Genomic DNA, 27,940 nt, shown 5'->3' on the forward strand with positions numbered 1-27,940 from the left:
CCTGCTTCAGAAACCATAACTATCTACCACTAAGGTATTTACCTAGGTCTAGGGTTGTCACGATACCAGGATTTAAAACTTGGATTCTAGTAAAAATCAAACTAAATTGATACCTATTTTAAAACAACAACCAAAATAGAAGTCCTAGAGAGCCAACATTGGAGCATTTCTTGTTTTAGTTGCTTAAAGGCTTTATATGCGATTTTTCACACTTAAATGTAATAGAAATCAAGTAGGTATATCCTCTGAAAATAACTGAGTCATGACTGTCTACAATAAGTGTAACACCCGAGTCCCGCTGGTTTCATGCTGGTGCTCAAGGGCGACATCTGCTGGATCACAAAATCGCATATAAAGCCTTTAAAACTGCAACAAATTCGCGGGGGCGGTAAACATTTCCATGGCAACACGGAGCTCCACCAATCAGCGACGTCACTGTAACACCCGAGGATTCTGGGTAATGTGGTTCTTTTCCCGGAGATCACGAATAAAACCACGTTTTTCTTAAAACGACGTTGCTATCATACAGACGTATGTCTTCTACAGGAGAATATATATCACCTTCTCTCACTCAGGTGGATCGTGGTCGGTCTACCTTGGATTATTTTGACGTTATGGCTCATAATCAAATCCGCTATGGAGAAAATGAACGAGGCTCCTTATAAGGTAAAGTGGGCGGTGCCTGAGGGTGACGTCAGCGGGGTCAGAGGTAATTTTGTACGTCTGCGTGGTAGTTTGGCGCCAGCGATTTCGCGGGGTAACAGCAGCAGAGGAGAAGGAGGCAGATCAAATACAAAGACACAAACACCCGAAGTAAAGAGATATTAATACCTCACAGGAACGTGGACGCTGTTTTTAATCGTGTGTCTTTTTTTTTTTTTTTTTTTTTTTTTTTTAATTCCCGCTGCTCGCGCCTGTTCCTGCAAACTCCGAGGTGAGCCATCCCTGTGTCAAACAACCAAGATGTAAATATGTAAATATCGCTTTGTTAACGTCGTTTATGTGCTCCTCTGTGGGTCTTAATAAAAAGCCCTTGCAGTGGACAGGTGACATGCGGCAGGTGAGGCTGTGTCACCGTGTTTTTAGCGGTCTGTGACTCCTCTTGGAGTGAACATGAAACTTTGCTAACTCGCTAATAGGCTGTTCATGCAGCCTGCTAACGATGCTAGTTAACGTTAGCATGCTCGTGTAGCTGATTCCCCGCATGGTGTTGGGTTTCCCCAATAAGATGAAGTAACGCTTTGGTCCCTCGTGTGTTTGAAAACATGATTTTGATGTGGATTAGTTATTTACAGCAGGATGCTCAGTTGTTTTGGGGGTCAAACAAGTTGCTCTGTGGAGGCTGTTTGGCCTCTGGTAGCATCCAGCACACACTGAAACCAGATCAGTTTCACTTAAAGAGAGACTGTTTACAGTATCAGCTGGTTTTAACATGTTTAACACCGGTTGACCTTTAACCTTTTTGTGTTCCTGTATCCTGTCTTTGCAGATCTGGAGACTGGAGGGTGTTCACAGATTTGCATATATCTCACTGAGGTATGTACATGCACATCTGTATCTCTTCCTGCCTTTTGTTTTATATATATTTAACAGCTGTATTCATATAGCACCTTTTTTTTTTTTGTTTTCAAATCGGATGTTTTCAAAGGGCTTTGACAGAACAGGAAGTCCTGACAATAACGAAACAAACATGAACTGTCAGAAAAAAAACAGAGAGGGGTCTCCAAAATAATATAAGAAAAGGCCTTAAAGGGCAGGTAAAGCTATAAAGCAATACATCCATCATCTATGCCGCTTTTCCTGTTCGGGGTCACGGGTGGCTGGAGCTCATCCCAGCTGTCATTGGGGCGAGAGGCACGGTACAACCTGGACTGTTCTCCAGCCAATCACAGGGCTGACGTATAGAGACAGACAACCAGCCACACTCCCATTCACACCTACGGACAATTTAGAGTCACCAGTTAACCTAACGAGCATGTCTTTAGACTGTGGGAGGAAGACGGAGTACCCGGAGAGAACCCACACATGCACGGGGAGAGCATGCAGGCTCCACACAGAGAGGCTCCTGTCAGGCGGGGATTCAGACTGTGTCTGGAGGAGCTTCCTTAGACACAGATGCTCCTGCAGGAGCAGAGAACCTGAAACTTGTTTTCCCCCGTTTCAAGACGCAGAGTACAATGATGAAACAGGGCCTTAAGATTTGTTTTGACCCTTAACGCAGCATGATAAAAACTATCTTGAGAAGATGCGTGCATTTATAAAACATCACAGTAACCGATCAGGGGCGTGAAAGAAGCAGCAAAGGAAAAAAACAGACTTATTTCTGAAATAAAAACCAGCTGCATCTTCAGCTTTTCTACAAGTGTCTCAGTATGTAGCTGAAAAGACAGAGAAACATCAATTAGAAATCTGAGGTCTTGTGTATATAAAGGTATAGTACATATTTAGTAAATGGTTACTTATTGAATCAAGACCAGAGCCTCCACTTTACTGATATCCGTCTCCTAAGCCTTCTCTGTCTCTCTCGGTGTTTTCAACATGCCTCCCGTTCTCCCTTTCCTCACTCCCTCCTGCTCTCCGTGTCTCCCTCCTCCTTAAGGCCTTGAGGAGGTGAGGCGAGGAGGAATAATGATGGCGACGGCGGAGCCTCCGAGCAGCTCCAGCTTCCTCCCCCTGTTGGAGTCTCTGGAGGACAGCGCCGCTGGACAGCCCGAGCAGACGGACGCCTACCTCACCATCGCAAAGTACGTCCCACCGGCCCTGGTGGCGTTAGAAGATAGACCGCTAATGTCAGAGAGCGTGTCTCTTAAAAAAAACCAAAAAACTTCATATCGTTGACTCTGTCTGTCCTTCCAGCCGGCTCAGTGGAGAGGAAGGACGCCAGTTTCTCCCTGCAGTTGAAAAGCACTTTTCTCGTCTGGGTAACGCCGCCCTGGTGAGTCTTGATATCCATCTTTAATTCATGTAAAGCTGAAAGCTGACTGGAATCCCCTGTTACACATTAAATCTGTGTTTCTATGATTCCTAATTCTGATCATGTCTTCCAGGCTCACATAAGCAGCACAAACGCAGAGCTGAGCCAAGCTGCCCTGCAAGCATTAGGCTTTTGTTTGTACCATTCTCACGTTGTCTCCGCAGTTCCTGGTGAGTTTTCATATTTGACACATGAAGTCAGTTATCACCTGGTGGGAGAGCGACCGTACCTGAGTGTCTGTTTTTGTTTTTTTTACAACAGAAACCCTCGCAGCCGATCTCCTCTCAGCACTTTGCTCTCTGGTGGTGAAGTCGGCAGATAAGAACACGTGCACCAGAGCATTATGGGTAATCTCCAAACAGAGCTTCCCTCCGGACGTGGTGGCCAAAAAAGTGAGAATCAGCGCCCTTTATATCCAGTGATGCACAACGTAAAATCCCGACTCTAAGTCACATCGGTAGATAAGACGCTGTCTGCCTTTTGGGGTCTACCAGAGCGGGGAAAAGGGTTTGAAGTGTCGTCCTGCGTGATGATTTCCACTGTGGTCAGAATAGTCTACAACGTGCAGATTCTGTTTTGCTCTTTTAGTACCATAAGTTTTCGCTTTGTGGCGTTTGCTGCAGTATGCTACTCGAGCTCTCAGCCTAAGTTCAAAGTTCTGATGACCCTACAGCTCACGGGTCTCTCTGCCCGCCTCCGCTTGTCGCTCGTTGACTTTAAATGTGGAGTCTTTAAGTCAGTCCAGCACTCCACGAGCTTCATCTACTGAACAGTATACCGGCGTTCTAAAGCTAATGACGGAGAAAAGATGGTAAAGAAGTGGCGCTGCCAGCCTCGTCAGCATCGCTATGCATCCCAGTACAGCGTGCAAACTTCAGTAAATAAAGGAGACTCTTCACACACGTCGGGTGGCGTGCAGTGTGTGATGTTGGCGGCTGCTCTCTCTGTAATGACGGCACCCTTGTCAGCAGTTTATACTGGTCTACTGATCACACCTGTATGTAGGACGCAGCCAGCTGTTTAGATGAAACAATCGTTTTTAAAAGTGCGTCTTACACTCTGGATTTTAAGGTCACTGAAAGCGGGACAGTGGGGATTGTGGTTACTGATCCGTGTCTCTGTCCTCACTCAGGTGCCGTCTATACTGGGAACACTGGACAGTGTGTGGAGCAGAGAAGACGTGCAGTCGGTGGTGATGGAGCACGAGGCCTTGAACGTGGTCATCAGGTAACACAACAACGGGCGCCGTTAATGCTTAGGTGGCAACGATTAAAAGTCGAGTCTGTTTATTTTCATTTCAGGAGTCGTTTCTAATAGTTTCTGTCTGTTCAGGATGCTGGAGCAGGTGCCTGCTCAGATGGGGGATGGAGCGGTTCGGTGGGCGAAGCTCGTCATCCCGCTGGTCGTCCACTCGGCGTCCAAAGTGCGTCTACGAGCTGCGGCAGCCATGGAGATGGGCATGCCTCTTCTTCTGGAGAAACAGGCGGAGGTGGCTGCTATCATCGAGCCCATGATGTCCTCGGTGAGTATCTGCGTTGGTGTGTGACGATGTCGTTCATTTATCTTCGCATCAGCAAGCTGCAGATATTTACCAATGATTTTTACTCAGCGGTGAAAGTTGTGAAGTGCAGACCCACCACTTGGGCGCTCTCAAAATGCCGCTCACGAGCTTAATGTACTGATAAATATACCAGTTGCTCTAAATTTAAGATTCTGTCCTCATGAGGGAGAAAAGCTGTCAAAAAGTGGCGCTGCCAGCCTGCTCTGTGGTGCTGAGTATCCACTCACAGCTCATGGTGAATGGGGGCTAGTTTTCAATCGAGGTCACGTTCAGTGTGTGATGATGGTGATGGGTGCATCACCTGCAGTCATCACATTGCTTTAATCTGCAGTTTGTCCGGTATAAAGGATGCAGCAAACTTTCTAGCGTTATTAAAAGTGCGCCTTATACATCAGGTTTAACGGTCACTAACTCTGCTGACTTTATCCGTCTCTCCACAGAAACTGATCCCTGAGCTGCAGAAACTTTTCATGTCGAAGAATGAAACCAACGTGTTGAAGCTCTGGCCTCTGTTTGTTAAACTGCTGGGGAAGGTGAGTGTGAGACTATTAAGATTTCCTTTGGTTCAAACAGAGACGTTGAGCTGTTCTCATCACACCGATGGAAATGTCTCTCCTGCACAGATGCTTCACAGAGGCGGTCCCTTCATCAACTCTCTGCTGCATCTGGAGGAACTCGGTTTCCGCAGCTCTTCTCCCACCATCAAGAAGATCGCCTTCATCGCCTGGAAGAGTCTCATCGATAACTTTGCCCTCAACCCAGGTGAGCCGCCGACTCTCAGGTCTGTGGCTGAACAAGCTGCCAGTTTTCTTGTTAACTTGTTTCCAGTGAAAGTCTGTCTGGTATCACTGTCAGAGGTCACAGAACTGACTGTAGAGTATAATGTGTGGTAGACATGCAGTACGCCGCTGCTGTGCCCCGGCATGTTGCTGGAGGCGGATTTGAAATGAGTGCATTGGAAGGTCCAGATATCATTCAGCCTTGCTCTGTTCTGACTTGTTCATTTGGGTAATCGTGTTCTTCGATTTGGCTACGCAGTCGTCATGGCTGAATTTTAACGATTTCCATGTTTTCCTGAAGACATCCTGTGCAGCAGCAAACGCATGAAGCTCCTGATGCAGCCCCTCGCATCCATCCACGTCAGGACGGAGGCCCTGATGCTTACCAAGGTGGAGGTCTGGTGGTACCTGGTGGTCCAGCTTGGACCCAACCTGTCGCCCAACTTCGATCTGGTAAGAAACAGGACCTCGTCTGTTCCTCCCCTGAACCACTTTGAGCACCTTACTGATTAGTCTGAAGAAGCAAAACAACATGTGGACGGAGCGTTGTGAGTGAGCAGTCTCCGTCTGTCTCCAGGTTTCTGTTCCTCTACTCCAGTCCACCATCGGGGCGGACTCGCCCTCTGTCCCAGGAACACCCTCCAGAGCGGTCAATCAGAACGGTTCAGTTGCACCTGGAACGCCCAAGAATGGTACGTTTCTTCATCCTGCTCCCTGCTCCTCAGGCCTGTGAACCCCTTACACCAGTTTACAGATTCTGTATCGGAGTGAGTGAGGTTTTGATTTTTACGTTTCAGTGGGCGCTCCGGGATTCAACAGTCCAGCTAGTACGCCTCGGATGAGCCTGAACTCCAGCGTACTGAACCCGTCCACCTTCCCGTCCATTCAGCTCCTCGGCCTGGAGATGCTGCTGCACTACTTCCACGGACCTGAAGTTACCGCCACGGCGGCAAAACACAAAATAATGCTGAGTCTCGGTAAGAGTCGGAGCTGCGAGTTACCTCCCTACTGGCGAGGGTGTGACATCATTATGTTTACACCGACCTCTGATGTCCTGGTGCTCGTGTTGGCTCCTCTTGATGTGGACCATTAACTTTAGGATAACTCTGCGAGGACGTGTTCTTCATAATATTTATCTTTATGTTTTTATTGCAGAGCCGTTGAACCATCCGCTCCTCTCTGGATCTTCTTCTTTCACTAAACATGCGGCCGTTCTCGTCTCCAACATCCGAGACGGATACATCAACGTTGGCAAAGAGGCTCCAGGTTAGAACCACATCTTTACACTCCTCTGATTCTCCTTCCTATCCTGTAACCGTAAACAACATGGAGAGGGCTGTGGGGGGATAAGACACGCCTACTCCCTCATTCATGATGTCCGTCACCATCATACATTTCACATAAACTCATCAGCACGTTTAGCTCGGTTAGCTCGTCTCTGGGTTTAGGACTCTTTCAGTTCATTGGGCTTCTTGAATCAAACACAGTTTACACTTCTCTTCTCTCCTCCTTCAGATTCTCTGCTGGCTGTCATTTGGACAAGTCTTGTCCGCTTTGTCACCTTCACCATCGAATCAGGTAAGAGCTGAGGACGAAGTCTGAACGCTTTACTCTGCGTTTTGTGTTTAATGAGTCAAACCATAACTTCTTTGTGATTTCCTCTCGGTGTAAATGGTTCCTGACGGATCTTTGTAGTGCACTTAAGAACAAACATTTGAACTGTTATTGTGGCTGCTGCTCGGCACGGTGGGTCCTTAAAGTCGTGGTCCTCACCTTGCAGCTCCACATACATCACTCTGATTGGGTCTGGACTCTGTCACTCTGGAGGAGGACGCATGAGACCTCGTCCTTGTCCGCTGCCGACCCACTCCCACTGTCATCAGTTTAAGTCTGAGCATTCGGACCTTCGAGGTCTGGACTGCTGTGCTGAGAGAAACCGCTGAGGGGTCCGTCCCCGATGATGACCTTCTTTCTCCTTTAAACAGAAATGTTTCCAGGATGTTTGTATTTGTCACGCTGCTGGTTAGTTTTAATCTGAATCTCCTCTGTGGTCGTCAGCAGGCAGTAAGAAGGAGCGTCAGGGATGTGAAGTTCTCACTCTGATGCTTCAGGCTCTGCAGAGCGTCGTCACCTCAGAAGCTCTGCCTGCACATAAAGTCCTGGTAAGCCCGAGAGCAACACTCTCTCTCTCTCTCTCTCTCTGACTGTAGAAACACACCATATACATGTATTCATATTTTTTCTATTTTACAAAATACACAGTAAGAAAAGACCCTTTGATGGCTCACGTCATAATTTTTGAGAGTCTGAAGAATCCTCTGGTCGAAATGTCGTGATTGTGATGAAATACAACGTTTTTTAGGCGTTTGAAGACTTTTTGAGAAGTTTTGAGAGTTTGTGTTCCCGTTTTGTCTTTTAAGATCAGAATTCTGTTTCAGTTTTTCAAAGACTTTGTCGGTTAAAGGTTTCAGCTCCAAACATCTTCTCCCCTCAGATTCTGTTGGAGGCCACATTGAAGGGGATCCCCCAGAGAGTCCTCGGCTCCGCCTCCTATCAAGTGGGCAAGATGGACGTACTGAATGTGAGCAACTGATGGTTTAGCACATTAAACATGAATTATCTCTTAAAATATTTACTTTATTTATCTGTTCTTTGTTCCTCAGGGAACGCCCGCACTGTTCCTCATCCAGCTGCTCTACAACAGCAGCATGCTACCGGCCTACGTCGAGGACGAGAGGTGCGTCTTTACCTTATTTGGTCGTTTACACAAAGAATCTGTTCACTCTGCGCTCACACCTCTTTAAAGTGTTAGATTCAATTTTACCTTTAAGCCCCGCTTCCACCAAGCCGTCCTGATCAGCTGTTCGGTACCGTACGCATTAATTGGTGTTTATGCAGTCGAAAGTTAGGAATGGTAAAAAATAACCGATCCGTACCATCCTACTTTTTATTTGTGTTCTTTTTTGTTTCAGGTCACTGTAAACTCTCTTTTAGTAAAACTCCTTCCAGGGTGAAGATGTTCAGAAACTCAGTTTAAGGTGTTTCTGTGTAGACGGGGAAAACAGAGTGTTGTTCTTGTGACGTCACGCTGTGCGCCGGTTTCTCCTCCGTGTGATGTCATCGTGCGGCGCTGTCTCTTTAGTTTACATGAGATTAGTGCGATGGCAGACTTAACCAAACTAGCGCTGATGCTAATGTTGCTAACTGGACTTTTTACATGCTCATACAAACATACACCGTTACTCTCCCACTCTGTTGACGAGCAGAGACGCCTGATTGGACGACTCTGTAAAATGGAGTGGTCGTTGCAGGGGAGTGGCAAGAATATTTTAGAATGTCAAGGACTGCTTTTTGACGTGGCGTGCTCACGGCAGCAGTAACAGTGCGTTGTGTTTTCATTTAGACGAAGATGATTTTGAGGACTGAGGAGGAAAACCTCTGTTTAAAAAAAAAAAAACATACCCCGCCTACGCATAGACTCGGCCTCAGAGAGAAAACAATCGAGTTTGCTCTCCTACTAGCTTAAGTACGCTAGTTGAGCTCTCAGCCTACGGTGAAAGTACTGACAGCTGACAGGACTCTATGATAATTTTCTCCTCATTTCCTAAAACAAAGACGGATTTAATCGCGTTATGTACATTTTTTTAAGTCGTCTGATCCTCAGAAACATGAGAAGCTTATCTTGTTACCTTGCAGCGGTGTGTGTATTTAAAATGACGTCACTCCTTCCTGTCTTTCTGCCCGCAGGTTTTTTCACTGCCTTCAGACTCTGGTGGGCTGCGGTCTTTCGGGTCACACTTCCCCTCTGGCGTTTGGCGAGGCGGGGCTCGGCGCCATCAGAAACAGCGCTGCAAACCTCCACAACAAAGAGCAGCTTATGAGGATGTGGAGTGTGATAGTCAGCCCGCTCACCGAAACCATCACACAGGTGAGGCGGAGAAAGTCCTGACTGGGCTGTAAATGTGATACTGTACACATGCGGTGTAAGGGTGGCAGCAGCCAGAGGGTTGCCGGTTCAAGACCCAGTGCGGCCCAGATCTGGAAATTGGGTCTGGTAGCTGGAGGTGCCGGATCACTTCCTGATCACTTCCCTGTTTGATGCGTCTAATCTCACGTCTTTATTTACAGTCTAATGAAGTCAACCAAGGTGACGCTCTGGAGCACAACTTCAGCGCCATGCACGCCGCCCTGTTGTTCCCGCTCACTCACCTCCTCCAGCAGGTCTGTTCATACCGAGATTCATTTTACCTCACATGAGGCAGAACAAAAATCCTGTTTTTAATTCCTCAAAGGAAATATCTTTTGATTTCATTTTTTCGATCCGTGTGTTTTGTTCAGGCGTCCCAGAAGTCGATGCTGACCACATGGTCAAAGCTTTACAAAGTGTTTGCTCGCTGCTCTGCGCTGGTGGTCACAGCCGAGGAGAATGTCTGCTGCGAGGAGTTCTGTGCGAAGATGACGTCAGCCGTCGACAGAGATGCCCTGAAGGTGAGAAGAGAAGACCATCTGATCATAAATGGTATCCCAACGCTCATAGACTCTCTTCAGCGTCAGAACACTGCAGCTCTCCCCTGGCAGCCCTGCAGCTTTCTGACTATGCATATGATAAACCATACATGCACAGAAACGCCAGAATGTGGGAGCTTTATCTAAAACATGCTAGTGCTGAAAATGTGAATCTCGGTTGATTGTAATTGTTGACACATTTCTGTGGTCTGATCCTTTAGGTCCCTTCGACATTAAATGCTGTTTCCAGTATCCTTCAAGTCATGGTGGAGTGCGTGGACTTCTCCCCGTTCACTCCTCAGTTTCAACAACGGCTCAAGTGTAAGAAAACTTCAGGTTAACTTATTTGAATAACACATTTATCAAACGCAGAGTTCTCATTCCCCTCTCTGTTTCATTCAGCTCCTCACACTCCAGTCAACTGGACGAAGAAGAGGAGCAGGGTCCTGGGGAATCTCACCACCTTCCAGTCTCTACTGGTTCAGTGTTTGGATGTGTACCTGGAGGACTCTGGTGCTCCCACTGAACCCGCAGGACTCGCTCTGATCTCCGTCATGTCTGCTCTGTTCTCCAACCTCGTCCTCCCCAACACGATCAAAGAAGCCCTGACCTCCCTGGTTCAACCTCTCACGCTTCTCTGCAAACAAGCTGCCAGTGAGCCGCCCAGGTTCAGCTCACAGCTGCAGGGGAAGGTCGGTTCTCTTCCTCTAACAGTTAAAAGTTAAAGTGTTTTTGCGTCGACTCCTTTTGAGCAATAACTAAACTTTTCCCCTCCGCCTCCTGCAGTTGGAGAAGCTCCTCTGTGATGTTCTGGGCTGCCTGCAGACTCGCTCTACTTTGGCCTACAACGATGAGCTCCTGGCTCTGCTGTCTCCTCTGCTCTGCGTGGTGTTTCCTCACAAGAGCAAGCAGCTCCGCACCGCCTCCACCCAGTTCTGGAACGCCACCTTCGCCAACTCTGTCAGCCTTACTTACCCCGACGAGATCAGGTAATTGACTCTAAAGCCCCGTTTCCTCCAAGCGGTCCGGCTTGGTTCAGAACAGTGAAACCCTGATCTTGTTTGGGTTTGCACAGCTAACTGTACCCTTGTAAGCCGGATAGCGATATCTGCGGTGTAGCCCGCAAAAGACTGTTACCCAGTAAACAGAGAGCAATAATGGAGGACATGCAGCACAGGTCTGCCCTTCCTGAGGTTGTCCATGGAGCAGTGCTACATGCTGAGATTAGTCACTTACAAAAAAAGACATGCTTGAAATCTTCAAATCCAAAGGGCGTCCTGTAGGGGGGGAGGTGACGGGTTAGACTCGATTCAAGGCCGTCTGCTCAGAGGATTCCAGGCTCCATTCATGGGGCACGCGCACTAACCACTCGGCTACCGGCGCCCCACTACTCTTAATCTTAATGATATTTTGCTGCATTAGAATGCAAACATAAAGAAGAGTTTGTGTGTAATAGACAACAGTGAAAGAAATCGATCTCTCTAGATTGGTTTGGCAGCCTGACCAATATTTCCCCTTCCTTTACGCAGACCGATATTGAGCCAAGTGAAGCAGAAGACTCCCATCATTCTTCCTGGATTCGAGGTTGTCAGCGTTCCCGATGAGCTCAGCGGACAATACTCTGTAAGTTTCACTGCGTTCATCCCAACTCCAGTTTACGTTATTCATGCTGTTATCTACCTGTGGCTGATCTAGTTTACGTCTTCAGAGTGAGAGCTCCCAGCTGGAGACGAAGCTCAGTGGGATGCCAGTTTCATCGGTGGGGAAGAGGGACTCGCTGCTGGGAAAGACCACCGAGCCAAAGGAGAGGAGCTCTGTGAAGACCTCCAAACCAGTTTCTGTAAGTTTGGAGCACATGGCATGTTTTGTGCGCAAGTAATGTCTCTTTGGTTTTCCCCTTGTTTCTTTAATTTCACAGCTGGTTTTCATTGTGTTGTCCTCTACAGACTAAACTCGACTTTGGCTCTCCCAAACCTCCTCGCAGAGAGGTTTTGGAGGAAGAGGCCTCCATCGACTTCGTCTTCATCCCTCCTGAGACGAAGGAGCGCGTCCTGACTGAGCACCAGAAGGAGGTGAAGAGGACTAAAAGGTGGGTTTGTTTAGCAGCAACATTCATGAAACACATTTTAAAGTGTAGATGTGTTCAGCTGGTGCAGAGCTGATGTTTTCTTTGACACAGGGTTGACATTCCTGCCATGTACAACAACCTTGATGCCTCGCTGGATACAACGGTTTTCACCCAGTACACACAGAGCCAAGACGACTCTTTGTAAGTTCTTAACCACTTATACAAGAATCTAGAGAAATCCTTCTTATTCTTAAACCTACTGCTTCTTATAATTAACCTTTTTCCCCCTGCACAGGGACAAACTGCCGACCGAACAAGCTGAACATGTCACCAAAGAAGCTCCTGTCGAGGTAATAAGAAACAAACGTAATTTCAAATAATGCCAGGAAGAGAAAGATGCTCATTTTGATCTGTTTTTCTTTCTGCCACAACAACTTTGCTATAAAGTGCTGCATTATGTTTTTATTCAAACACATCCCACATGCATGTTCACATTAACTGCAGCTGTACAACCTTCATTAAAGTCATTAGTTAAAGCAGTAGCATGATAATGCCCTCAGTAGCTGTAGAAGATACTAATCCGTCAGCACAATCAAACAGACTACTTCTAAGTTTTTTTTAAAATCACTTTTTTATTTTTCATATGCACCAAACATGGATTTTATAACTGAATTAAGTTACTCTAACAGCAAAATCTGGTCTATAATACGCACGTTTAATACCTATTTTTCATCATAAAAGTTGGCTGCCTTTTAAACACCAGTGCGACCAATGTACCAGTTTTAAATGCTGACAAAGACGCCGTCATTACCCCCAGTCCAGCCGCCACGTTACACACTGCTCGTAAGGTGATGCAATTGTAATTGTATCCTCATTCATTGTGTATTGCACGCTGGCTGCACTACTTTTTAGCTTGTGCATTTAAAGTGAAGTCGTGCAGCATACCGGGCTGTCTGCACTTCACAACTTCACTGCAGGCTGAGAGCTCAACTCCCGTACTGTAGCTAGCAGGAGAGCAAACTCCACAAAGAGAAAACAGACGGTACTGAAAGAGCGACACAGCTGCAGACACAAACTGCACGTTGTAGACTTTGCTGAACACAATAAAAATCATCACACAGGAAGACACTTTAATCCCCAATAATAGACTGAGTCTTATATACTGGTATACAGAAAGACAAAGCAACATGTTTGTGAGTTTTTCTCTCTATTCCCGCGTATTGTTGTTCTCCTGAGATCTTGTGAACCCGTGAGTACAGCTGCTCATGGCTGTGGTCACACTCCAGAACTGTATTAGTGGGGCAGGGCTTGCGCTCTCTGAGGATTTTGATGGTATTTGAGACAATTCTGTCATTTAGAAAGATTAGATTAGACAACTATTCACTCTTAGAAAAACACAGTTGTGTTTGAATTTAACCTCTTTCTACACATCTTTGAAGACAAATTAAGTTCATAGTATTTTATTTCTTTCAGGTTCCTCAAGAAGATTTACAGAAAGAAGACAAGCCTCAAGACTACGCCGGCCCAAAAGCCTTAGACAATGTGACTGAAAACCAGGAGCAGGGAGAGGTGATCCCTGAATCAGCAGATGTCTCCATGGAAGATGTCTCCAAAAGTGTAACTGCAGCAGAAGACTTGGAAATGCAGACCAAAGAAGGCACAAGCCCTAACATCTCTGGCTCTTCAGATTTGGTCTCAGGGACCCCCCAGAAACCCAACAGTCGCCGTCAGTCCTTCATCACGCTTGAGAAGTATGCTGAAGGAAAGCCTGCCAGCCCCAGCAGTGCCGCCAAGTTCACAGGTCCTCTCGTGAAGACCTCAAATAGCCAAGAAAGCTCTAAGACGCCATCCTCTCAGACTTCCCAGACATCCTCTGGTCCTAATTCTGAGGAATCCCAGTCCACTCGAGCAGGAAAAATGGACTCGGAGAGTCCTGTAAACATTGCTCCTGATTCCCCTGTAAGACCAAAAGAATCTGGGACAAAGTGTGAACCAGTGAGGCTGACTGATAGACTTCCCAGTGATACAACAGAGGATGAGGATGTTATCCCGGACACCCAGACTGAAGCTGAGGTAAAGGGGAATACAGAAGTGGAATCCTCAAGCCAAGAAGAGGAGTCTCAACAGACTCTGGATGATTCTCAATCCTCTGTGAGCGAGACTTCTCCAGGTGATGTGAGAAGGTCCGGGCGCCAAAGGGTTAGACCTCTGCTGCCTGGAGAGGACCCTGAGGAACGGGACAAGAAATACACACCGGTGAAGAGGAAACGATCTGATGGGGATTCACCAAAGTCTGACTCAATTCCCAGCAGACCAAACACAAGAAGTAAGAATGCTGCTGAAGAGGACGGTTCCAGAGACAGATTACGAACGAGGGCGCAAAAAGACAAGGGGGAGTCGAGCCGAACCAACTCTCAGGGCAGAACACAGAAGAAGTTCAAACTTTACAGCAATTCAAAGGAGTTCCTTGATCAACCTGAACCCAGAAGGAGGAGCACCAGAGATCGCGAGTCCAGCCAAACTGACTCACAGTCTGACAGCCAGTCGCAGGGTAGACCTGGTCGGCGGCGCAGGTCATCTTTGGAGAACAAGTTCGAAGCTGATGTGAAGAAAAAAGTAGTGCCTGACAAAGACCAGCCTAGCCAAACGAGCCAGCGATCTGATACACAATCTCAGTTTGAAAGCCAATCACAGGGTGGGCTCAGTCGACAGAGCACGCCATCGTTGGAGACCAAGAAGGATAGAATGACCAAAAAAGTTTTGCTTTATAAAGAGTCCAGCCAAACTGCGACTCCAGAGCTCGAGCTGGTGGAACTTGCTGAAAAGGACAAAGACGAGCCAAAGGAAGATTCTCAAATGATCACCTCTGCCCCTAAAACTTTCAGCAATTCTCAAGAGTTCAATCTTGTGGAACAGATCCAAAAAGATGGCCATACTGAAATGGACATTTCTGCTCCTCTTAAGGAATCCCAAAATAAAACTATTACGACTGACAAGTTGTTGAATGCGTCTGAAGACAAAGACACGAAGAAGGAAGGTAGTCAAAAGGATTCTCAAGTTATCACTCCAGCTTCCCTGGATAGTCGGTCTTTGGGTAAATCCAGAAGAAGCAAAGGAACATCTGATTCTGGTGACCAATCCCAAGAGTCTGACTTGACAGAAAAGGCCAATAAGGAAGAGGAACATTCGCAGGCAGATGTTTTGTTTAGAAATAACAACTCCCAAGATGGAAAAAACAAGTCAGTGAATGTGTCGGCGACAAAAGAAGATACAGAGGGCAACCTTAGTCAAGAAGACTCTCAAGTTATCACGCCTTCGTCGTCTGATAGCCAATCACTATGTAAGTCCAGGAAGAGCAAGACATTGTTTGATTCTCCACTGGTCACATCTTCTCCTAAAAATGACAGCCAATCCCAAGAACCCAACGTTATTGAAAAGGAGAAACAGGACTCTCGGATAGAAGCCTCTTTTCTGACCAACAAGTCTCAAAATGGAGCAAGTACGATAAATAACAAATTGGTGAACGAACCAGAGGCTGAAGACAAAACCAAAACAAGAGACGATATAGATGAGAACACTGATAGCCAATCTCTACGTAAATCCAGTAGAAGCATGGCATCGTCTGATTCTCAACCGGTCACATCTTCTCCTAAAACTGACTGCCCATCCCAAGTATCCCAGATTGTCGCAAAGACCAAAAAGGAGAAACGGGACTCTTTGATCAAAGTGGCCAATGAGTTCCAAGATGGAACAAGTACATTAAACAAATCGGTAAATGAGCCAGGAGTCAAAGACAAAAGCAAGACAAGTGAAGATGGAGATGAGGACTCTCAAGCACTCGCGCCTTCCTCTGATAGCCAGCCTCTACGTAAATCCAGAAGAAGCAAAGCATCGTCTGAGGCAGCAGAGCCTGAAGATAAGAGTAAGAATTCATTGAGAAGGCAGAGTAGATCAAGTTCTCAGATATTAGAAACTCCTGACCAGGCAGAGACCGGAATTGGAGGAAGGACCAGAAGGAGCATGGCAAAGGAGGAGCAATCAAAATCAAGTCCTAACTCGACGCCAGGAGGATCTCAGGTGTTGGACGCTGCAGAATCAACGGAGTCCTCTCAAGGCAGGGGCAGATACTCAAGAAGATCCTCTCAAGCGTTGGTAGCCAGCGCAGAGTCCTCACAGTGTGACTCATCGGAGGCCAAAGAAAGTCCTTGTGTTCCTAAAAAGAGAGGAAGGAAACCTAAAGCATCGCTCCAAAGTCCCCTCGCGCTTCCACCTAAAGAAGACGCCATCGATACAAATACGGACATGGATGATTCTCAGGCTTCACAAAGCGTAGAAGCTAAGACGACAACAGATTTAGAGAATTCAACAGAGGGTTCACAGGTTTCTGAACCCCCACAGGGGACAAGTTGTGTTGAGGAGGAAAGTAAAGAAGAGTCGCCCATAGAAGTAGAGGATAATTCTGAGGCAGACACGACAAAGATTAACGAAGTCCTCGCATTGTCACCTTGTAAAGAACAACAAAGTCAAACGGACACAGAAACAGAAATTCATAAAACCTCTCCCCGAAAAACTGGGGACTTGAAATCTGTTGATGAGCCTGAATCTCTACAAATCAGTGCGGAGCCAATGCAGGAGTCGGTGTTGGCTGCTTTGGAAAAAATGGTGCCCCCTGATGAGGTGCCAGAGCAGCTGCAGGTCTCAGATTCTTTAGAGGAGAAGGCTGAAGTTTCAGAGGAACACAATGTGGAATCAGATTCAAATCACCAAGAACAACCAATTCTTCCAGTTGTTCCAGTCGAGGAATCATCTAAAGACAACCACTTTTCAATGCTAGAGGTGATGCCCTGTGCTGTCGACGACACCTCACAAGAGATCTATACAGAAGCTGAGATTATTTACTGCCAGGCAGAAAAGGAAACACCAACCACTGACACAATAAACGATTTAGCTGACAACGTGGATGCAGTTTCAAAAGATGCTCTGAATACTTCAGTGTCATCAGAATCGACAAACAGCCTGGAGAATGCCGAAAAACTTCAGGGTTCTCCGGCAAAGCAAAAGGACCTGGAGGCTGTAATGGGTCAAGACGTAGGCCAAAGCCCCAGTGGCAGGACCAGAGGATCCTGGTCTCCTTCAGCCTCCCCGTCGACCAGTATTCTCAAAAAGGGCCAGAAGAGACCGTTAGAGGAGGAGGCGCTCTCACCTCTGGTCAAAGTAAGTGACTGTAGCGTTAATTATTTTAAAGTTTTAGAAGTTCAGGCATGAGATGGATGAAAGTAACTTTCTATTGTTTGTAACTTTCCAGTCCAGGCGTGTGTCCTTTGCTAATCCAATCCAACATCAGGAAACTGCTGACGACATCGACCGACGCAGCCCTGCGTTAAGAACCAGCTCCCCAAGAAGATCCAAAGTTAGCAACATCCCTCAGCCCAAGGTAGGAACGATGCTAGAGTTACTCTTCGACATACCTATCCAAATAAACAAGAGTCTTTATGTATCAACTTGGTCAGACTTGTTCTAACACAACCTCATTATTCCAGTTTGTCACCACTCCAACAAAGGGGATGCTGATACTGAGTCCCAGAAGTTTGCACAGTCCTGGCTTCAAGAGCTCCAAGAAATGCCTGGTATGCAAAAGTTTCAAAGTAACATTAAAGGAGCAATATTTAACTCTGACCCTTAGTGTTTAAAATGGGTACTGCAGTCCAAATTATAAACATTGCAGAGAGCTGTCTCCCTCTCTGGGAGTCGTTGCTCACACAGGTTACCATGTGATGGTCACTGAAGCTTCAGTGTTTAGCCAGCTCTGCATCGGTCTGTAAACCTTTCTGCGGCCGTGTGGGGGTGCCTTAAAACCGCCTAGCTTCTCTGGTCCAAACAAATCCAGAGCATTCAGGACCAGAATCTAAAGTTAGAAGGAGGACATACTGGCTGCTGCATTGTTGTCAGAGAAGCCAGCACTTCAGCATAGCATGTTTCCTTATTGTCTGATCATATAGTACGATGACTTTATCATTTCACTCACTAGACATCTCACTGATTGGACCTTTAAGACTAGATATTCTTTCCTGTAGCAGTCAGAAACAACTGGAATCAAACTACAAAAGAGAAAGTGCCATTAAAAAGCCAAAGTTCTTTAAGCTCTCATGCTGCAAATTAACGCTTAATACAACTTCAGAAAGCCTGAAGTCTAAAAAGGTTAAAACTGAAGTTAGATCTATTTCTGCACAGTAAGTTTCCTCTGAAGTCTTCCAGGTAGAAGAGTATAGCATGAGTGTATCTTTAGCTCTCTAGAGGTCTTTAGTCCTAACAGTAGAATGAATCCTCTTCCAGATTTCTGAGATGAGCCAGGAGCCGCGGCCGGTCTCTAGAGACTGCATCTACCCTGCGCTGGTTGGCTGCTCTACACCTGTAGAAGCTGTTCTCCCTCAGATCTCATCCAACATGTGGTGAGTTTAACACAGGCAGGATCACAGTGACTCTTCAGGTGTGTGCATTTCTAACCGCTGTTTGCTTCTCCTTGTAGGTCTCGTGGTTTCGGGCAGCTTGTTCGAGCCAGAAACATCAAAACTGTGGGTGACCTCAGCGCTTTGACGCCTGGGGAAATCAAGACTCTGCCGATCCGCTCCCCTAAGATCTCCAATGTGAAGAAGGCACTTAAAATCTACGAGCAACAGGTGCAGAGCTCGGAGTCCAAATGAACGTGTTTCAGTATGTGGAGGTGAAATGTGTTGTGTTTGACGTCTGAAACGTTTTCCTGTAGCGTAAAGGACGAGGCGGAGATGAGCTCAAGAGTTTTGATGAAACCGAGATGATGACCTCTGAACTGGAGGAGACCAGGACCCCTCAAAATCAGGATGAAGAGGACAAGACCTCAGCAGAGACGCTAGGTGAGTGAAACACAAACGGCCCTGTGTGCAGCGATGTGTTGCCAAGCTAACGCGACCCACTTGTCAATAAAGGCGCCGAGCTGACCGGTGGTAAATAACCTGACTATTAACGACTACCTCAAACAACCATGCTTCAAAAATACAGAACCATCTCCCTAAGAGGCGGGTTTTATTAACCTTACTTCCACTGTTAAAAAAATCATCCTCTCTTCCTCTGCAGCTACAGAGCTGCTGGACGAGCCCGTCCTTCCTGCAGATACGAAGCCAGAGAACGGCGTCTCCGTGTATCAGACACGTGACGCGGCGCCCGGAGAGGAAACGCCTGTACGACCTCTGCAGCCGGAGGGTCTTCTGGCAGAGGTGGACGCTCTGACCTGCAGGATGACTCCACAGGGACTCGCTCAGTGCTCACCACAGCAGCTCGTTCGGGTGCACGACCAGCTGGGAGGCATGATGAGGCACGTGGTAGTCGAGCTGCAGAAACGACTCTGCAAGACGGACGAGGCGCCCTGAAAGGACTGAATTAAACATCTGAACAGGCGCAAAAATACACAAACATCAGACTTTCTTTGTGTTGAGAAATCTTGAAGCGGACGATTTTACAGCGGAGGACTTTTAACGATTTTAACCCAGAAAGCCTTTTTTTCAGATTTTGATTTTTTTTTTCTTTGTCGAAGGTGTTTTAAAAAATTGCTCGCGGCATATTTCCGCCCCTCGTTTGTAGCTCGATCTGTCGTGTAGTTTAAACATTTTTAAAGGAACACTCAAAGGGAAGCACAGCCTCACTTTTCAGGCTGTCAGAAGATTTTTAGACGCTGTAGTATCGACGTGGATGTTTATTTTTCTTTTGTCCTCTTAGACTGAAGTCCTGCTGCTGACTCCTCCCTCTTTGTACATACGCTCCTGTCGTGGCACTACCTTGCTCCATGTGCCTGCCTTTTTTTTTTTTTTTTAAGGACGTTTACATCTCACCTCATCACTGCTCCTGTATATTTTGTTGGATTGCTTCTCGGTTACTTCATGTCTTATCTTGTTTTTATGTCACAAAGTCTACGTGGTAACACTCTGCACTTCAGCCTCTTTTTGTGGTTTTAAAATATTTCAATAAAAAGACATCTGATAAGGATTTGTGTCCACATTATTAATGCGTACTTCATATTTAAATGTCCAATCAGTGAGATGTGTAGTGAGTGAAATGATAAAGTGAGCTTACTATATGATCAGACATTAAGGAAACATGCTATGTTGAAGTGCTGGCTTCTCTGACAACAATGCAGCAGCCAGTATGTCCTCCTTCTAACTTTAGATTCTGGTCCTGAATGCTCTGGATTTGTTTGGACCAGAGAAGGTAGGCGGTTTTAAGGCACCCCCACACAGCTGTTTTGGACGCCTCTCGGTTTGCCAGATATGAGACCAGTTATCAGGTCAAACCAACAGGTGTTGCAGCGATGTGAGCGGGCAAGAGAACTGGTTCAGATGGAAATGATTGTACCCGACCTAAAAAGCCTCTGCATGTTTCTAATAAGCTCCACGAGCAGAAACGTGCTCAAACTAGGATCAATATTGGAGATGCTTCTGAAACTCTATGATGATGTTTTGAATCTGGAATGCAGTACCCATTTCAAACAGTAGGTGTCAGTTACATACTGCTCCTTTAAAGAACACTGCACTTCATGTGATGAACTCTACATCCAGTTTTAGGGAAGAATATTTTGGAGTTTTATTTAAAATTCAGTTTTTGATTGGAGAAAAAGGGATATTCTTAAATCATTGTTTGGACTTTTGACCACACCCACTTAGTGATGTCACCGTGTACAGTAAACATAAAGGTGAGATTTAAAATGAGAGATTTTCCCTTTTTTTCTTTTTTTTTTATCACCTAAACATTACTCCTTTCAGCGGTCGTCCTCGTTTGACTCTTAAAGCCGCTCACTGAGCTCTCTGCATCAGATTTATAGATCTGGATCATGTGATCTGGTGTGTGAGGACGTTTGGCTCAAAGCCCGGGCTGTAAAAGGAAATACAGTAATGATAATATAACACAGAGTGGCAGAATGTGCAGCGGGCTCTGATCAGCAGCTTCTCTTTGGCTCAGCGTCTGAAGTCATTATCTGATTATCCGTGCCGAGTGCTGCCAGGGGCTGCGTTGCATTTCCACAGTTTATGGAGATAAGTTGGACTCGGCGTGCAAACTTAGCAGAACGCTCTCTGACTCTGCTGCTGGACGATGACCAGGAGAAGAACGCAGCTCCAGCAGCAGACGGCCCCCCACTGCAGGACGAGAGCTCCGTCACAGCGCTGTGCAGCGGAGGCAACACGGAGGTAAGACGCACGGCTCACGTTCACATGCATGTACACACACACACACACACACACACACACACACGCACACGCTTTAACCTGCTTTATATGTGAACTCTAAGAATCGGCTGTGCCAGTGAGCCAAGCTGACGTGTTAGGATGATTATCTGGGAGCACTGAGATGACCGAGTTCCTCTAAAGATTACGTTTTTTATTTTATGAATCAGAAAAGGAAACATGTTGAATGTTGAAGACATCTGAAGTGAGTTGGTCATGTATCTGTTCTTGAAGCTTGTTTGGTCATCTTCTTGAGTCTTGAGGTTTTTTTTTTTTTTTTTTTTTTGCTGTGAACTAGAAAAACTCTTTTTCCAAATCACTACTTAGTAAATATGCTGCCTGTGAGTCAGGCTTCAGGTTAACTTGTGACTCTATATTGTCCGTAGGTGTGAATGTGAGTGTGGCTGACTGTCTGTTTCAGCCCTGTGATTGGCTGGTGACCAGAGAGTAACCCCGCCTCTCAACCAATCGACCCCCAAACGGGAAAAGCGATATAGATGATGGATGGATGGAAGAAGTTAGCATGCATGTGCACACCTGTGTACTTTGAGAAACTTTAAAAAAGAAATCTGATTGGCCACTCCAAAAACCCTAAACTGTGTTTAAACTGTGTGCTAAACTTCTTTTACATATCAATGACAGCTGCAAAGAGAGGAACACACACCATCTCCCTGGCAACGTGTTGGTACCAAAACATCCCAAGTTAGACGGTGCAGGAGTTTGCATGCACATTTTTAATAACGCTGTTCCCGTTATCTCGTGTTATTAAGTACATATGATTGGTGAAGTAAGAAAGGGTAGCTCATTAATATTTAATTGTGTGTGTTTGTGCGCACATCATGTCTCAGGCTGCAGAGGTCAATGCCCCAGCTGGACCGCCTTGGTCAAAAAAGTCTGACCACGCCCACTTTAATCTTGCTTACATTCACATGTTTGTATGAATTATCTGGAGTGATTTTAATTTAGGGTAATTTATTCAAAGAGCTCGTCATTCAAACCTGCAAATGTTCCCATATTCATGATGATCATGATTATTACCACTGGTGTTTGTTGCTGCAGGACGAGAGGAGATGCTGACTCAGCTGCTTCTGGGATGGACTGCCTTGCTCAGCGGCGTCCAGCATGCAGCTCCCTCCGTCACGACCAGTGAGTTCAGACATGAGACCGCATGAACTCCACCTTCAGATCTGATCCCTGCATGTTCGCTCTTTGAGTTCCTGCGATGTCAAGTCGTGGCTCGGGTTTGTTGTAGTTGCTTAGAAACGATCCTGGACAACAGGGGGCGCAGTGTTGCTGCAATATGTCTCCTCACAGAGAAGCACAGAGACGTTTTTTTTTGGCCTCTTTTAATTTGAACCTCTCAGGTAAACTCTTATCGTGACCTCAGACGCTTGGAGATGTCCACACCTCATCACCGATCTTCACCATCTCTGCTCCATCTCTGACTCTGAACTGATTTCCTTTTACTTTTTTGCTTGGCTAATATTATCAGCTTTTATTTTCTGACAGGAAGGATGCAAAACGCTTAACGCTCAGAGGAACATGAATGAGTCAGCTGTGAACTTTAGTGAAATGTTGATGTTTTTGTTTTTGTGCGTGCAGAACTTTTGTCTGACAGAGGCGGCAGCAGGTCGCCGACTCGGAAATGCCAAGCGTTCATCCCTCCTCCTCTTCCTCCGCCTTTATTCCCTACAATCAAACAGAAAGCAGAGCTGATGGTGACCACAGAAACACACACACACACACACACACACACACAGACACACACACACACACACACACACACACACACACACACACACACACACACACACACACACTGATCCTGATTTGTGTTTAAATCTTCAGGTGGATCTAACAGAACACATCACAGGACCGAAGGGAGAGACGGTAAGAGTCACATCAGACGTCAGCTTTCAGTGGACCATCTTTAACGGTTCTCGCTCACTGTCACCACCTTTCTTATGAGAGCCGTTTCAGACCGCAGGAAATGTTTTACCGATCTAGGACCTGTTGGGACCCCTCCCCCCTTTTGTTTGATTCTGCACATATTCTGAAATATGAACTTTTTTTTTAGCCCCTTGAACCTGTTTAGAGGACCGTCTGTAGCTGCTGCTGCTGCAGGAAGTCTCCGAGCACCAGAGGGACTTTGAGTGTTTGAGAAACCGCCTTCTACACACACACACAGCATGAGCACATCGTTACACCCAGTGCATCAATGTGACATCCGTTCAAACAAGAACAAGAGAGCTGTACACAGATCTCTGACGATGGAGAAAATACAACGGCATTTTGACTCGACTCTCCCGTCGTCTTACTCCCGTCGTCTTCCTCCCGTCGTCTTCCTCCCGTCGTCTTACTCTCCCTAATCTCGCACAACTCCTTTCAAACTCAGACGAGTCATTAACGCAACAAACACAGGGCTCCCATCACGGCGTCCTCCATAATTTCAGATGTGTCGCGTGAGTGACATTGCTATAGCGACTGTCAGACAGCTTGCGTCTCTTTTAGGTTCGTTTCAGTCGTCACCATGGCAATGCTTGTGCAGCCAGAAGAAAAGCCCCCGTGGTGTGCAGTTCTCAGGTCCCTGTGGTGGAAAGTTCCTCCTGAAAAAGTCCCCAGAACTGTTCGGTCTGAAAACACCTGATGACTGTTACTTTTTTAACCCTTTAATAATCCTCCATGTTGTTTCTGGTTAAAGGGCTGCAGAGGACCGCGAGGACGGAAGGTACGGCGCCACGCTCCCACTCCATCTTGCACAAACACGGAAGGGGAAGTTAAATGGTGAGTTTAAAATGGCTCTGTGTGTTTCAGGGGAAACCTGGTGTGACGGGACCAGAGGGAGAACCTGGATCACAAGGAGTCCTGGGGCAGACGGGTCAGATGGTAACGAAGACTTTAAACGCCATAAAGAGCCACTTTCTTTCTAACTTAACCTCCAGTAAGATGTAAGGAGAGAGTTTGTGATATGAATTTAAACTATCGTGTTGTAACGACCTCCGTGCTGCTCTGTTCTTTCTGCAGGGAGACAAAGGTGAGAGAGGCTGGCGTGGTTTGTATGGAGACATCGGGACTCCTGGAATGATGAAGGTTAATTCACTTTAAATTCATTCCTCCTTTTTTCAGTCAGAATCACAAAAAGTTAGAACGTGTTGTTGTGAGCAGCAGAGGAGAACCTCGCTGGTGGATCTGAGGTGGTGACATGAAAGAAGGTCATTGATGTTCTGTGTGTTTTCCTGCAGGGTGAAAAGGGCCGTCGAGGATTCAGGGTGAGCGATGCACGTCTTTTTTTTATTTCAAAAACCTTAAACACCACAAAGAGAAGCCCCTTATGCATCCATACAATTTATTTTACACAGTTCGCCCACAATCATGAGTCACTTCATGTCGTCTGCTCTGCCTTGACTTATTAGGGCCCGAGCACGACTTTGGAGCGAGGACCCTTTGAAACTGAAGGAATTATTCTTTGAACAAACTAATCGCTTATTTGGGGTCTTTAACATGCTCGAAAACTCAACAAACTTTGCATGAAGTTCAAGAGTGCATTTGATTTACGTTTGAAAGTGTTTACGTACAAGTGCGAGGCAAAATGGCTAAGTGGCGTCCCCTAGAAATGTTTTAAAAGGCCTCCCGTAACAGGCTTTTTCCCGCCTACATGCATGACCATTTTTAACTGTGCAAAGACCTACAAAAAAGTCAATTAACGTTGTGGTGAAATGTCAACAGGAAGTCTGCCACGATTTTGTGAATTTCACAATAAAGCGTAGTTTTCTCCACTTACAGGGTACCTATTTGAACGAACTTGTCTGATCAATTCAAGTTTGGTATCAGCTGATAGTAGACAAGTTGAAGTTTACTGTTGGAGAAGGGAAATGTGACCTTAGGGCTTCCTTACTTTCATTTCTGATGAGCAACATTTAGTGTTTGCGAGTTGTGTCTCTCATCTTCTCTCTTCTGTCCATCAGGGTGAACAAGGTTTGAAAGGACGCAGAGGACTCAGTGGAGAGATGGTGAGGGGAAACTTTAGTTTAATGTGTTGACACTTTGCATAAATAAATATTCTTTTTCTTTTTAACCAATCGATCTGTCTCCACAGAGAGAGCGTGGCCTCGCTGGGAGACCAGGAGAGAAGGTAGGAAGTCTGACTGCAATAATAAGTTAAACAGTTGTCAGTTTAGGATAAAAGACAAACAGTGAAACATTTCCATTCTCTCAAGGGCGACCCGGGTCAGTGGGGCGATCCGGGGCAGAGAGGGGAGCAAGGACCCAGAGGACCGACAGGAGTCAGAGGAAGTCTGGTGAGTAAATCCAGATGAACATTTTTTAACTAACATTTTAGAGTAAACCATGATGTAGGAGGGGAGATGATCGTGCTTTGTCTTTGTGCAGTTATGATTCTTCTTATTCTGATTGTGATCTTTAGAGGGAATGGTCTCTGCTGCCATCAGAGTTGTGTTTAAAGGTCCAATCAGTAAGATGTGCAAGTGTCTGACAGGTTAGAACACAGAAAGGTTTACAGACCGATGCAGAGCTGACTAAACACTGAAGCTTCAGTGTCCACCACACTCGCAACCTGCGTGTGCATCGACTGTAGAGAGGAGGTGGTGGGGGGAGACAGCTCTCTACAATGTTTAGAATCTGGACTGCAGTACCCATTTTAAACACTAGGGGTCAGAATTACATATTACTCCTTTAAGTTTAGCTCTTCCCCCCCTATTTTTAAATATGTTAAGGCCTAAATGAAGAAGAGGTGACTTTCACAGAATTATCTGATGGAGCTATTTCAAACCTTCTCCTACCTTTTTGGTATTTTGTTTCAAACATGTTTCAATGTAGCCGAGAATTAAAGACACTGGATTCCCCGTTTAATGTGCTGTTATCTACAATAATATTGTAGAGGTGAGATAAACTCTCAGTGATCACCTGATTGAATACTAATGAAGAGAATGTTTCTGAGACATGACAAATTAAATATGGACAAATGAACTGAGAGTGTTTGAGAAAGGAAGTCCTCACATAAAAGTCTAATTAGTCACTCAATAGATAAATGTATAAATCATTGTGTGCAGGGATTGAAAGGAGCTCAAGGACCTACAGGAAAGCAGGGTCATCCTGGTCCTGCAGGACTGCATGGTCTGACTGGAGATCCTGGACTACCTGGACAAGGTGAGTTCTTTGCCATCATGGTGTCTTTCTATCTGATTAGTATCAAAGAAACCAGTATGTGGACACAAACAAAACTTACAAATATAGATCAGACCGGGGCTGTTGATGTTTTACACTGAAAGTCAAAGATAGAACCAGAAGTACAGAGGCGGAAAATCCTCAAGTTTCCTGTTTGGCTCTGTAAGATTTCTGGGATGCGAAATCAAGCAGCAACGTCCGATGCTGAAGTGTAAAATCCTGCAGTACCTTGAGTGTCCACTAGAGGCTGGCTGCAGAAGAACAGGAAGTCACATACACACCCATTCTAAAAAGACATGTTTACAGCCTGGTTCAAAAAACCAAATAGGTCTGATTAGCTCATGTCTCGATCAGCACACACTGTACGGGGGGGTGAATGTTTTGATGACTCATCCGTTTTGATTTGATGAAGGATAAGAGTTATTAACAATAAGGCGTGTAGCTGACCTGATTGACAGGCGGGCGCGGTGTAACAGTTTGTCAGGAGACTTAAAACCTGCATCAGCTCCAGCTCTCAGCCTGTCGTTAGGTTGACTGAAAGTTAGACTGAGACAGCATTTCCAGCATGGAGACCGCCGTCGATGGGACTCCAACGCCCCCTGCAGCAACAGACAGGTGACGTCACTCAGGCTTCAAACTTTCATATTCACAGTCTGTGGATCGAATGCAATCTCGGCCCTTTGCTGCACGTCATCCTCCTCTCACTCCCTCGCAGCATTTCAAGTCTTTCTTCATCTCTTAAAGGCAAAAATGGCTGAGAATGTAGTTTCTGGTAAAGTAGATTATAAGATATGAAATGTAATGTTGTCAGTCTGATAATGTTGTACAGAGAACCTCTCTCCGTTCTTACTGATTAATCGTACTTTGTGTTGTAGTGCTAATCCTTCCAGGTCTGCAGGGAGACGAAGGAGACGGCGGCCCGTCAGCCAAATGTAACTGCTCAAAGGTTCAGACTCCCAAACCGCAGAAGGGCAGAGTCAACACGGTCAGTGTCACTGTTGGATTCATGTCAGTTCCAGGTCCATGATATGTTTTCTGGGTGAAACGGGCCTCTGTGTGTGTCTCTGCAGATCTTTATAGCTAACGGGGAGAGACAGATGAGGAGGCTTCGGGGGGAGAACGTGATGGTGCTGCGGACGGACAGAAACTCTCTCTACATCTACTCTGACTCCCAGTGGATCAACGTGCTGGTAAATACTGCTGCAGAGACGTACAAACACATTTCTCTCCCTCTACTGGTAGAGGTTTAACCGCTGGTTGACCTTCTCTTATTCTCTTTGTGTTCCTGTTTGAACCTGCAGGAGGACTTCGGACCCTGACCGACCAGTCCGACCATCAGCTCGGGCTGTGGTTAAACTAGGACGAGTCCTGCTGTGACTGTGAACCAGTCATGAGAAATAAAGGCTGACCTGTCCTCTGTTCCGCTTCTCGAACAAGTTATTTTCACCCATAGTTTGATGTTTTAAAGGAAAGGTGTGGATGGTAAAATAGAAGATGCTTCATTTGAAACCACAGTGACCTTCTCATAAACTCATCAATAACTCAGGACTCTCTGACGTACCACAGCTACACGTTAGAACTTTGATTTGAACATTTTATTGAACATAAGCATTTTGGCAA

At 46.1% G+C, this 27,940-nt stretch overlaps 2 protein-coding genes across 6 annotated transcripts; both read left to right on the plus strand.

The window, feature by feature from the left end:
* The first annotated feature begins 751 nt into the window (after positions 1 to 751).
* rif1 (replication timing regulatory factor 1) lies at positions 752 to 19,904 on the plus strand. 3 transcript variants are annotated; one of them, XM_020637830.3, is made up of 36 exons: positions 752 to 934; positions 1,490 to 1,536; positions 2,600 to 2,744; positions 2,857 to 2,935; positions 3,048 to 3,144; positions 3,236 to 3,366; positions 4,107 to 4,201; positions 4,307 to 4,496; positions 4,976 to 5,068; positions 5,159 to 5,297; positions 5,616 to 5,767; positions 5,892 to 6,006; positions 6,112 to 6,291; positions 6,470 to 6,580; positions 6,830 to 6,892; positions 7,373 to 7,476; positions 7,809 to 7,895; positions 7,978 to 8,051; positions 9,062 to 9,242; positions 9,443 to 9,535; positions 9,653 to 9,802; positions 10,042 to 10,141; positions 10,223 to 10,512; positions 10,607 to 10,809; positions 11,350 to 11,443; positions 11,529 to 11,660; positions 11,767 to 11,909; positions 12,000 to 12,089; positions 12,184 to 12,238; positions 13,362 to 17,102; positions 17,194 to 17,322; positions 17,429 to 17,515; positions 18,222 to 18,337; positions 18,415 to 18,565; positions 18,652 to 18,778; positions 18,999 to 19,904. In XM_020637830.3, exons 3-36 carry the CDS (start codon positions 2,629 to 2,631, stop codon positions 19,289 to 19,291), a joined length of 8,001 nt encoding a protein of 2,666 aa, XP_020493486.2. In that variant the 5' UTR covers positions 752 to 934; positions 1,490 to 1,536; positions 2,600 to 2,628; the 3' UTR covers positions 19,292 to 19,904. The 3 variants fall into 3 exon arrangements, with proteins under 3 accessions (XP_020493486.2, XP_020493487.2, XP_065818328.1); XM_020637831.3 differs by having other exon boundaries at positions 7,376 to 7,476; XM_065962256.1 differs by lacking the exons at positions 752 to 934; positions 1,490 to 1,536 and having other exon boundaries at positions 2,596 to 2,744.
* A 902-nt stretch (positions 19,905 to 20,806) lies between these two features.
* Positions 20,807 to 27,739, plus strand: LOC109976874 (acetylcholinesterase collagenic tail peptide-like). 3 transcript variants are annotated; one of them, XM_020637774.3, is made up of 15 exons: positions 20,807 to 21,100; positions 22,196 to 22,282; positions 22,739 to 22,854; positions 22,985 to 23,026; positions 23,838 to 23,864; positions 23,951 to 24,022; positions 24,161 to 24,226; positions 24,379 to 24,405; positions 25,102 to 25,146; positions 25,233 to 25,268; positions 25,354 to 25,434; positions 26,206 to 26,302; positions 27,196 to 27,305; positions 27,391 to 27,510; positions 27,622 to 27,739. In XM_020637774.3, exons 2-15 carry the CDS (start codon positions 22,207 to 22,209, stop codon positions 27,637 to 27,639), a joined length of 933 nt encoding a protein of 310 aa, XP_020493430.2. In that variant the 5' UTR covers positions 20,807 to 21,100; positions 22,196 to 22,206; the 3' UTR covers positions 27,640 to 27,739. The 3 variants fall into 3 exon arrangements, with proteins under 3 accessions (XP_020493430.2, XP_029133867.2, XP_065818004.1); XM_065961932.1 differs by lacking the exon at positions 20,807 to 21,100 and adding an exon at positions 21,170 to 21,341; XM_029278034.2 differs by lacking the exon at positions 22,196 to 22,282.
* Positions 27,740 to 27,940: the final 201 nt, after the last annotated feature.

The sequence above is a fragment of the Labrus bergylta genome, chromosome 13, assembly GCF_963930695.1.
Source record: "Labrus bergylta chromosome 13, fLabBer1.1, whole genome shotgun sequence".
NCBI classification, from domain to species: domain Eukaryota; kingdom Metazoa; phylum Chordata; class Actinopteri; order Labriformes; family Labridae; genus Labrus; species Labrus bergylta.